The following is a 12289-nucleotide window of genomic DNA, read 5'->3' as shown; positions in this document are numbered from 1 at the left end:
CCCACCATGGGGAACTTGGCGTTTTGGTTTGGTTTTCGGTGCGAGGCCAGCTCACCCGCATGGGATTGACTCCTCCCAGCTGGGGGATCGGGACTGGCTTTTATCTTTAAGACAGCATTTGTGCCATTTCTACAGAAGCTACAGAGAAATGATTTCACTTTCTAAAGACTCTGACGACCCAAGAGTTGTCCTGGTAATTGAGGCTCTGTTCCTAACGAAAGAAACCAGATTTTGTTTCGTGCTTTGTTTAATGTCAAAGTTGTTTTTAGGGGGGAAGTTTTGGCCTGCGTGTCCCCACTCCGAGGCTCTGGGGTGTCTTTTCCCACCCACAGGGCAGTGAAGAGCTCTCCTGTGACCCAGGCTGCTCTGGTCTGCAGTGTTTGGCTTTCCAGCTTTGGGTGCCTCTGACGCCCACGCACAGGACGCCCATGCATTCCTTCCAAACGGAGCTGAGCGCGACCTCAGTCAGGCGGTCGGGGGAGCCACGCGTGTTCTGAACGAAGCCTCCAAGAACACACACTTCCTTAGTTGTTCTAACTCGGGTGGCACGCCTCCCTGGCGCACAGGCTTCTCAAGCCACAGGTCCCACGCCTTTGACAGGAGTTTAATGACAATGACATCACCATGCTGGCAGCTGCCCTGTTCACCTTGGACAGTTGTCTCGACGTAACTTAGAGAAACCAGGTCTGCATCTATAGCTGGGGCCTCTGTCTGTGGTCTCCGTGTCCTGGGTCTGGCGCCTAGCCAGCCACCCAGACTGTGGGGTTTCTCTCCAAGTGTGCCTAGTGCCACCCTGCACTGCCCCAGGCCACGAAAGCTTTACCCTCCTGACTGTGGGGCCTCACCGTCCTTCCACCGGGCACAGGCCACCTGCAGGCCAGCCTCCCGCTCCCATTCTCTCCTCTGCAGAGCAGGGCCATCGACCGGTGGTGGTGGAGAGCCTCTTGTGCTCCTGAGTCCATTGTCCTCTCACATGGCTGGACTTAGGTCTGTTGCTCCTGGTACCCACTAAATGCCCCTTCATGTCTCAGAGTGGCTATGTGAGTGTCACATCCGTGGGCGTCTGCCAAGCCCAGCAGTGTTTGAGTCTCGGGGAGGGCCCAGGGAGTGCCCACGATTTGTGCACAGAGGCAGGTGGGCAATCTCAAGGTGATGGAGGGCAGGATGGCACTGAGCACGTCCACCTGTCACAGAGCCTCGGGTCCCGGAGGGGGCCGCCAAGATGGTGTTTCAGGTGGATGGGGGCCAGGCTGGGTGGGAGCCCCGGATCCTCCTCATGGGGGAGGAAAGTTGCCTGCGGATAGAGGGAAGTACACGAGACTCTCCCACCTGTGCATGAGGGCTGAGCCTCTCTCTTGTGATGAGAGCACTGCGTTCGTTACATGATTCCCAGAGAAACATAAAGGTCTCGTAAAAGAGACTTGTGCCACTGGCTTTGAAGGGATTGACCTTGTCTGTAGTGAGGCTCTTGTCTTCCATGGAGAACTGGGGCAGTCAGGGACACAGTCTGTCGCCCCGCTCCCGGCTCCCCACGGACGGGCCCGCTGCTGCTGCGGGCCGAGGCTGGAGGGCCGAGAAGAGTAACTGGAAGGATAGGCAGGAAATGTGAGGAGTTATCCAATGGCCGGAATTCAGGAAGTTTGTTCACAGTGTCTTATGGTTCATTTTAAACCACTGTAAAAATTTCAAGCTTTCTGTAACGTGTTTTGCTGTAAACCCGTCTTAGCACCGTCTCACCACTGACGTTGTAAAGCGATACCGGTAGTTATTCATGGACTCGCGCTCACCGCGTCTGTGATGCTCTAATTTATATTGGGTAGGGGTCATTGATCCAGGAAGTGACACCTGTGTGTTGCTTTTGATCTCAGGGAGGGAAATAATGGAGCTGTGTGGGTTGTTCAGCTCTTTCGATACAACCCACTCCCCTTCGTTGTTCACGGATATCGAGTGGGATTTGCAGAGACACGTACAAATTTGTCTTGTGGATGCACTTTCGCTATCTTAATTCAAGATACAAGTTTATTCATCTGTTTTCATCTAAATACATGAAAGTCACATGTGCTAGGTGGTGAGGTCAGGTGTTCAAATAAAACTTCACAGAGAAAGTTTAAGTTACCACATGGACGTGGCGTCTGGGTCCCAGCAGCATCTGCGGTGAGACCCTCGGGTGGTCCCTTGGGAAGAGAGTCCGTAGTGGGATTGGCTCCAGACACCTCCCTACGGTTCACGGGCGGCACAGACACCCCTTAGCTTTGGCAGCCGAGGGCAGAGGCTGCATCCCTGTGTCTCCCTGTCGCGGTGGGGACAGGAGGGGTGGGACACCGCCCCGAGGGGCAGTGTAGGGAGCGGCCTCCCGCGTGGGCGGAGCCTTGTCTGTGCGCCTCCTGCCTCCACACACACGGCTGTTTGGGCTCCTGCCCTTGTGTGCTCACTTCGTCCCGAGTGACCTGACACACATGTTATTTCTAGTCTCTGTGGCTTGACATGAATGACTCTGATGTGTGCTGGTAACAGCCGGCTCTCAAAAAAAAGGCACCGATTTGTAGCGTCTGCCGATTTCGGTGGTGTAAATACCATGCTGTGGCCAGTTTCCTGTGGCTGGCGTGAGGCCCTGAGCACAGACCGGGGGCGGACTGCAGTCGCTCAGCACTTTGTGTCCCTCCCGCATACGGATACAAGGGGTAAAACGAGGAGAAATGATAGTAAAATAGTTAGGAAGTGGTGGGTTTTGAGTATTTTTTGCCTTTTCTAAACTTTTTTTTATTGTGTTACACAAGTCACCATAGAGTATTTTTAATATAACTTATTTAGTTGTAAAGTTTATGTTATTTGACTCTGAATAACAGCTGTGTTGCACAGTCTGCTTTCAAAATTGCCTGACGACAGTGGGCTCTCGCGGGCTGAGTCGGCCGCAGCAGCCGTGCGCGGACTGGAGAGCCCAGGGCCCCACCACCCCCGGCCCTGTGCTCAGACCTGCAGCCTCGCGTGCCAGGACGTCAGCACCGGGTCCCAGGTTACAACGTTTTCTCTGCGCTTCTGTAGGAAGAGCCCTTCTTTTGAACATTATTTAAGCCCTGGGTTTGATGTTTGGGTCTGTACCCGACAGAAAACAGACGAACACACACTTGTCAGACCGTCCCCTCGCGAAGCCTCTGTGCAAACAACGAGGCGTTGCAGAGGCCGGTGGTCTCGCGTCGTTAGCAGAGGCTAACGCGGACCCGCAGACCCGGACACACGGCTGCCGTGGCTGCGAGCTGGGGAACCCACGCCTCCACGCTGACACCCGCGGCTCAAGCTCAGGGTCCGCTCACCATGGCCACCCAGGCGCTCCCGCACCACCGCGTGTGGTGGGATGCTCACCGCCGCCCTGGCGGGACTGCAGCTGGGCTGGTGCTGTCATGTCTTCATTGTCACGGCCATCCTCGGCCCTGTGCTCACGGTCACCGGCAGAGTCCATGAGGGCGTGGGGGCGTGGGGGAGGCAGAGATGGAGACCCGGAGACCGGAGCGGGACGGGAGTGGGTGAGGGGGGCCCTGAGTGCCCCTTGGTGGCCTTGCCGCCAGACGTGGGGGCCGGAGCTCAGCGCATGGAGAGAGACTGCCCGTGGGGCTGGGGGCCTTCACCTCCTGGGTCAGTTCAGGGGAGAGAGCTGTCCTTCCGGCCGCCCAGAGCCACGGCGCTCCCCAAACATGCACCGTCTTCCTCGAAGGCTGTCTAGAGTCCTTCTCAACGCAGGATGCTGTTTGAACCCTTGGAGAGAGGCAAGGTGTGCTTTTGTTCTTCCAGGAGATTTTACGAGAAAGGGCAGAGCCTGCCGTTGGAGCACACGTGCCCCCTATAAGCGTCGTGTGGGGTCTGTATCCGTGGTTGATTTGCTGTCTCAGGGCTGCCACATTAATTCACTTCATTTTTCTAGGGACTGAGAGAGTTAATTTAGAAACCCAATGTGATCTTCGGGCATCAAGAGAATTTCCGTTAGGGGAAAATTGCCCCTTTTTCCTGCTTCATGAATAGATGAGAATATTAAAAAGGAGGAATACATTTTCTTCTGAAAGATGAGCTGCTTGACGAGGCTGGGCCTTTTTCCCTTTGATGCAGAAATCGGTGCTTTGATTTATTGTCATTAGGCCGTCCTGTTGCCTCTGCTGGCCCGGAGCATTGCAGCTGGGGAGTAAATGGCCCCATTTCTCCTGCAGCCGTTGCTGAGTCCCGGGAGAACTCGGTGTTGCCCCTGAGCCCGACAAGTCTGAGGAGGCAGGGACCCCGTGTGGGGCCTGCTGTGGCCTGGGGCCCCGAGCCCACTCACAGTGGCGTCACCCTCACCTGCCCCTGACAGCCCCGAGCTCAGCGTCCCAGGGAGAAACGCTGCATCTCACTCGTGAGGGCGGCCAGGCAGCAAATGCCTGTGGAGCAGTGAGTGTGCGCCAAGCCCCGCGTTAGGTGCCGTTTGCGTTAGGTGCCAGTAAGTGCGCAGACAGTCCTGCCTCGTGGGAGTCCACGTGCCGGGGAACCACGCCCTACCTGGCCCCATGGAGACCCCCCCTTGCCTGGCCTCCAAGTCCATCCCCTGCACATACTCCAGCTCGGCTTGAGCCTCAGCATCCCCCCACCCTTAACCTTGCCCTCCTGTCTCCTCATCTCCTGCGTGTTCCAACCCCAAGACCTTCCAGGCAGAAGATCTTGGGGGCAGCAGTGTGGCTGGAAGTAGGGGTGGGGTGGAGGCTTGCCTGGAGAACACACTGTTTTTAGTTTATAGATGACAGGTTAATATGTGTATCTCAGGGTCCAGAAGAAGTTCTGATTCACACTCAACAGGGCTTTCCATGACCAGCTTATTATCGTCCCCCACACGGAGACGTGTACGACGGTGTTGGGGCAAACTCTTAGGGCCCCTGGATGGTTTCCGTACCTAAGTGGCAGGAGCGCTCCCCAGTGGGGCTGGCACATCTAGGGGGCACAGGAGAGGGTGGTGGTGGGGTCACAAGCCAGGGGGCCGTGCCCTGAAGAGAAGGTGCCTCTGGGGACACCTGCATGCCCTTTTGCAACCCCTCGTCCTCCTGCTGGGAGGGGAGGGGCTCCCACCAAGGGGAGGGCTTTTGAAGTTCCTTCTAAGAAGAGAATCTCATATGGCATGGGGAGGACTTCCATCCGGCTGGCGTCACAGGTGGACACGTTTCCTGGAAGGTCCATCTTTAGGGAACAGGAAGAGCTATGACAGGAGCACCCCACATTCTGAGAGGTGAGGGTTGCTGGAGAGCTGCCCAAGGGAGCGGGGTGGCCCCCAGGGCGGTGCTTAGCCACAGTGGGCCTGGAAAGCACCGTCTGCCTCCCAGTGGACCAGCGGGCCAGGCTGGTGGTGCCAGACATCCCGAGGTGACCCAAGCCAGCTCTTCCGTACGAGAGCTTGCTGGCGGCAGCGGCTGGGAGCAGCTGGGCCTGTGCTCACTTGAGCACGTGAAGCTGAGAGTGTGGCCCCCGACCTAGGACGAGGCTCCTCCTCCCCCAGGATGCCTTCCCCGTGTCGCCCTCACTCAGCCCCGCCGGCCCGCAGTCACCTGGGTGGAGGTGAAGAGGGGGCTGTTACCTGGCGATCTTGTCCGTGCAGGACATGGTGACGAGCTGCTCACCCAGCAGGACGCCGTCCCACGTCTGTACTGCACTGGGGCCCCGGACAGGGACGGTCCCTTCCCCAGACTCGATCTTTGTGCGCAAGTGCCCGCGGAGCTTCCTGACGATGTGCTTGCTGCTGTTCACTAGGAGATAAGAGGTGGCCATGAGCCTGTTTGTGCAGAGACATGCGAGTCCCCACGTGGAGCCATGCGGGAGGTGGGGCAGGTGCCCAGAAACATCTCCAGGGGCCCCCCCGGCGCCATGGACAATGTTGGGTTGGCCCCAGTGGAGGGCAGGGGCTGGTGCAAGGCTGTGCTCCAGAGCGCCCCCTCTAGACCGGCCCCCGGCCTTTCCTAAAGGGCCAGGCAGCGTCTGAGGCTCTGTGGTCACGTGGCCTCTGTCACAGCCACTCAGCTCCCAAGCGTGGCAGCACAGAGAGCCCAGCGAGCGGGTGTGGCAGCGCTCCAAACATGGTATTCATGGACGCTGAGATGTGAGTCCCATCCTTCCACGTGTTGTGAGATATTCTTTGCGACTCTCTCAGCCATCTAAAGATCGTTCCCAGACCATCTGGAAAGGCCGTGAGTGGGATCTGGCCTGAGGGCTGTGGTCTGTAGACCCCAGTCGAGATTTTCATCCTGGCTCTATTGTGTTCTAGCTCCATAACCTCGGAAAGGTTCCTCATGACCACTGTGACGCGGTTGTCGCCTCCTAAACTAGGGCTAATAACGGTGCTTGTCTCTTGGGCTGTGGGGACGGATGAGGTGGGACACGCACAGTCAGCAGGGCGTCCCCTCTCACCCAGGGTCTATAGGACGAATGACGAGATGGAGCCTATGAACTGGTCCCTGGGGGCCCCTTGTGCCTTCATCCCTTATGCTCCTGTTTTCCTTCCCAGAGCCCACTCAGCACGTGTGTGCACACCCACCCGCACACACACGCACACTGTGCACCCCACACCCCACACCCCACATTTATTTGGAGAACCAGCATGAACAAGGGGAAGATTGTTTTTATCCTCTCTTTCTTTAAAAAAGTTCTGCACGTTAAGTCTGAATTATATTGGAATATGGAAATGGTTAACTGCTTTGCATACAAATGATATTTAATATAGTGATTCCAACATTTACATACATATGCTGACCTGGATAGATACTAGAGATACTTTTTTAAAAAAGTTTCTATTTAAGTTTTGAAGTTGTGAAAATGGGATTTCTGCCTTATTTACCCTTACTGAAGGCATCAGATAATAAATAGCATGTGGATTTGTACGTGCACCTTCTTTTACAGATCTCAAAATAATTGACAGTATATTTTTTTGGTTCTAGGAACTGAAGTTCTTTTACTACATTTCCATAGTACCTAAAGTCCATGTTGTAGGGAGAAAGATTGCTGTTCTCCTTGCAGAAAGTAAACTTTTAAAAGGTTTCAGGTTGCTTTTTATCCAAAAAGCTTCTGCACAGCAAAGGAGACAGTCAACAAAACAGAGGGGCGACCCACAGAATGGGAGAAGATATTTGCAAATGACACTAAAGATAAAGGGATGGTATCCAAGATCTGTAAAGAACTTCTCAAACTCAACACCCAAAAAACAAGTAATCAAGTCAAAAAATGGGCAGAAGCCATGAACAGACACTTCTCCAAAGAAGACATATGAATGGCTAACAGACGCATGAAAAAATGTTCAAAGTCATTAGCCATCAGGGAAATTCAAATCAAAACCACATTGAGATACGACCTTACACCAGTTAGAATGGCAAAAATTAACAAGGCAGGAAACAACAAATGTTGGAGAGGATGTGGAGAAGGGGGAACCCTCTTACACTGTTGGTAGGAAAGCAGGTTGGTACAGCCACTCTAGAAAACAGTATGGATGTTCCTCAAAAAGTTACAAATAGAGCTACCCTATGACCCAGCAATTGCACTACTGGGTATTTACCCCAAAGATACAGATGTAGCGAAGAGAAGGGGCACCTGCACCCCAATGTTCATAGCAGCAATGTCCACAATAGTCAAACTGTGGAAGGAGCCAAGATGCCCTTCAACAGATGAATGGATTAAGAAGATGTGGTCCATATATACAATGGAATATTACTCAGCCATCAGAAAGGATGAATACCTACCATTTGCATCAACATGGATGGAACTGGAGGGGATTATGCTAAGTGAAATAAGCCAAACAGAGAAAGCAATTATCATATGGTTTCACTTATACGTGGGACGACATAAGGAAGAGCATGGAGGACATTAGGAGAATGAAGGGAAAACTGAAGGGGGTGGAAATCAGAGGGGGAGAAGAACCATGAGAGACTATGGACTCCAGGGAAACAAACTAAGGGTGTCAGAGGGGAGGTGGGTGAGGGGATGTGTTAGCCTGGTGATGGGTATTAAGGAGGGTACGTATTGTAATGAGCACTGGGTGTTATACGCAAACAGTGAATCATGGAACACTACATCAAAAACTAATGATGTACTGTATGGTGACTAACATAACATGATAAAATAAAAAAAAATAAAAGTTTTCAGGTTGCTTTTTGATCCTCACCAACCAGGTGCTTGATGAGATCCAATTTTGACTGATCTGTGAGTCATCCATAGAAGGAAGAACCACGATGACAGACTGAGCCTGGGTATGCACAGCCAGAGATGCCCCATGGTGACAGTGAGAGTGCAAATCTCTGTAGCTTTAAATGGCACCAGGAATCAGGTGATGGCAATGACGATGGTGGTGATGATGATGGTCATGAGGACAATGGTGACAATAATGATGAAGATGGGGATGATGATACTGGTGGTGATGATGATGCTGGTGGTGATGATGGTGATGGTGATGATGGTGATGGTGATGATGATAATGGTAGTGATGATGATGTTGGTGATGATGGTGATGCTGGTGGTGATGGTGGTGATGAAGGTGCTGCTGATGGTGATGGTGATGAGGATGATGACGGTGATGGTAGTGATGATGGTGATGATGATGATGATGGTAGTGATGATGGTGATGACGATAATGATGATGGTGAATATGATAAAATGAACATAATATAGTTCATATGACTCAAAAACCCTTGAACAAACCTTTGCTTGGACCCGACTTTTTACACTGTCCAAGTGGGGTCTTTCTGGTCTCATCAATCTCAGCACTGGGAGAGTGGAGGACCAATGCACCTCAGTTTCCACAGTTTACCACAGTTTACCACAGTGTCAGGGACTTGCGTTCTATGTGGGGGATATTTTCTCAGGGAATGTGGTACTTTCTGCCCTCTCTTTCTATTAATTATGGCATCCTCATCGTCCTCCTGGTGCTTCAACTATCGTGTCATTTTTCAGACCTGAAAGTTGCCTGTTACCTCGTCAGGCTTTTCTAAATTCCTACCCACTGCTTTGGCACAAGCAACTTTCCACGAAGTAGACTCTACTGTCGGTTAATGCTGTGACAACAGGGAGTCCTGGCTTGAGTGAACAACTGGTCTGTAGGAGTTAACTCAAAGTTTTCAGGTGGGTTAATTTTGCCAGAAGAGCCAGGTGCACGAGGCGCTCCTGAAACTTGTTTATTTTTGGAGGTGCTACATCTCAGGCTGCCTTCCTTAGCATGCCCCCTGATGAGCTTGATTGGTCCTGGTGGGGGCAGGGTGCCGAGTGCCGGTGATCTGCTAGAGCCCGTGTCCTCAGCTCTTCCTCGCCGAATCGCGACAGGTGGAGGCAGCTGCAGTGGGCACTTACGTCCAGCCAGAGGCCACGGGGGACTGAGGCTACACATGCTGTATGGGTCTGAGACGTTGAAATCTGCCACGTGCATATAAATACTCCCAAATCCACGAGAATATTCTAGTCTGCTGCTGGGGTTCCATGTCCTCAGACTCATCATCGTAGTGTATGTCAGTCTGAGACCTTGACGACGCATGTGAAGATCCAGAAGGGTGGCCGTCTGCTTTGCAGGGCTGTTCCGGTGAATATTTTATTTCTAGGACAGAATCAAAAGGAGGTAGAGATAAATGGCAATTGCTGGCGTCCACTGAGGGAGCACAGCTCGTCTGCAGAGCGATGCCGGCTGCTGCGAAGCTGTGGGGGAAAGAGAGCTGGACATGGGAGGGGAGGGTCTCGGGACGGAAGACAGTATGTCAAAGCACCAGATAAACTTTTAGTTTCCAAACCGTCTTCAGAAGGTGTGGTTCTCCCAGAAGGTATGCCTGTGACGCGCTCCACCGTTTCCCGTAATAACATCTACAGCATTCGTTGCGTGCGTCTTGTGGGATGCGGTGGTGGTGGTGGGGAGCTTGGAGGCCATCTGGATGCCTGCTCCCCAGTGCAGACATTCTTATCTCTTGCCAGCATCTGAAGATGGGGCTTTTGGGACGTGTGCTTCAGACGTCCTGGCTTTGTGATTTCGATCTAATCTCTTGAACTTCCCTAATGCATAATGAATGGAGTTGGCTTAGAACATACGAGGCATTTAGCATGTGCTTGTGAGATACGACATCATCATGCTCTTTCTCATGGCACGTGGGGAAAGGTAGAGGGGAGAATTTTAACTACACTCTTAAATCTTGGAAAATGGCAGTAAGAACTGAATATCGCAGGTTATTTAAAAGCCACGCCATGAAAGTGGCATTTGCTCTAAGGATGTTGCTGAGTCAGAAGGAGGACGGTGGTTGCTCAGCCAGTGACGAGCCCTGGATCTTGTCAGGGCTCTCTTCCATGGAGGTTCCCCTCAGAGGGGTCTGGGGCCAGCTCAGGCTGCCCAGAGCCACTCAGGACATGGCATTGTCCTCGTGGGTCCGGCCTCCCGGAACGAATGGAGTCACTCCTGGTCGGCAAGACCAAGGATCTTCATAGTGCAGGCTCGTCCCCAGCGGCGAAAGCCTTGTACACCTGCCGCCCATGCCTGCCTGGCGCCTGCAGACACCTGACCAGACACTTCTGCACGCAGACTCCTGCTATCCAGCCAGGAGATACACACCCCATCTGGGCAGGAGACTGGGGGGTTTTGAGTCCGGTAGCTGGAAACATGTCAGGTTCTCAGAATCACTGGGGAAGTTTTAAGAGTACCCCAGTGTACCCCAAATACATCAGCATCTCGGGCAGAGTAGGCAGGAGGAAGCTGCGCTTGCGGAAACTTCCCGGCCGATCCTGATAGATAAGGCAGGTTTGGAGACAGCCCCATGGAGCGCTCACCTGCTGGCAGGCAGCAACCCCCCCCCCCCCAAAACATCTCAGGCCAGTTGGTTTTGATTTCATTGTTAAAGACTGCAGGGAGGAAGAATTACGATGTAGCTAGATGAATATTTTCGAGGAAACAAATACAACCGGGGAATTTAGAATCTCTTGAGCCTCAGGCATCCAAGGGAGGTGAGGCCCTCTCACAGCACCGTGCTCTGTGCTCGTCAGACATGGACTGGGCCGTAGGGAGAACGCTTCACGCCGGGACAGCTGGGGCCAGTGGTCCCCGGTGGACAGCCACCGTCTCTCTGCGGCTGGTGGGAGGGCAGGCGTTCGCTCTTAGAAATGTCAGGTTGGACGCGGTTCTCTGCAAGGGCTCGCGGTGTGTGACGTGGGCTGTCGGGATGGGCTGGGCCCCTGCACGGGCTCTCCTTACTGTGCTGCACGCAGTCTGTCACAGGTGTGCGTAGTCTGTGTCTTCGCACGGGGGTCTGTGTGTGTGTGGAGAGCAGGGCCGCGGCGCACGCGGGCCGTGCACATTGGAGGAGGCTGAGAACAGAGATGCTGACGTGATGGGCACCGGGCAGGGGCCGTGCTGGGTGCTGTGCAGGACTCGGGGAGGTTGTGGATACCCCTCTGGGGCCCCTGCTGGCCCCAGGGGTGGACCTGCATCTGTGGACCTTTGGGGCTGTGTTCCTGGGGCTCCACTTAGAAGCGTGGAGCTGGGCTTGTGGCAGGGAGGACGCAGATGCACTGACCTCTGGGAGCAGGTGGGCCAACAGGCCTGCGCTTCCTGTGAGGGCAGAGGTCCCAGTCGCCCGTGTGCCATCCTTCCAAAGCAAAGACAGGCACCATGGTGGGCGTGACACACAGAGCCCCCTTGGTGGCAGCGCCTTCTCTCTGAAGCGGGAGTCATTCCTGAGTGTCCGAGCCCTCCTGGGCCTGTGAAGAATGCTGCAGTTCTCTGGGAGGCCCTCCGTGCAGAGGGCAGTGGGTGTCCGCACCCTTACTGGGTGAATGAGGGGAGGTGATGTGTGGCTCCTGGTGGTGAGTCCGAGTACCGATGCGCTGGGAGCCCCTCCTGGGGGGTCCCCAAGAGGAAGTGCCAGGGATACCAGGCCAGATAACTCAGGAGCAGGGTCCCACTTAGCCTGGCGTAGGTGCAGTAAAAGTGTGAGGAAAACGCTTTATTCTGGTTCCCCGAGTGGCACCTGCCTCTTCTTAAAAGCACCATGAGATAAAAGACATCTGTGTTGGGAAGTGAGCCCCAGGGTGCATCCGAGGACGTGTTTGTGTGTTTCTCTAAACCACTGGCTTTGCAAGTTGGAATCGGGGGCCAGCGAGGCCGATGTGGGTGCCGGCTGCACAGAGGCACAGGCCCAATGAGCCAGAACTGCCCCTCTGGAGACTCGGCGGGGCTCAGGCCGTCCTCACTCAGCCGTCCTGTCCTCAGGAGGAAGCCGGTAAATGAGGTATATTAGCGCCGGCGCCACGTGTTCCACCAGACCTTTCCTCCCAG

The 12289-nt window shown here is 54.1% G+C and overlaps 1 protein-coding gene across 1 annotated transcript in view; it reads right to left on the bottom strand.

Moving 5' to 3' along the window:
- ADARB2 (adenosine deaminase RNA specific B2 (inactive)) overlaps positions 1 to 12289 on the bottom strand; it is a 131667-nt gene that overhangs the window by 24024 nt on the left and 95354 nt on the right. The window contains exon 7 of the mRNA XM_040645498.1: positions 5585 to 5753. Within this exon, the coding sequence (XP_040501432.1) occupies positions 5585 to 5753 (169 nt within the window). The remainder of the gene's footprint in view (positions 1 to 5584; positions 5754 to 12289) is intronic.

The sequence above is a fragment of the Ursus maritimus genome, unplaced genomic scaffold (assembly GCF_017311325.1).
Source record: "Ursus maritimus isolate PB19 unplaced genomic scaffold, ASM1731132v1 scaffold_31, whole genome shotgun sequence".
In the NCBI taxonomy this organism is placed as follows: domain Eukaryota; kingdom Metazoa; phylum Chordata; class Mammalia; order Carnivora; family Ursidae; genus Ursus; species Ursus maritimus.
This window is presented reverse-complemented; position numbering and strand designations above follow the sequence as displayed.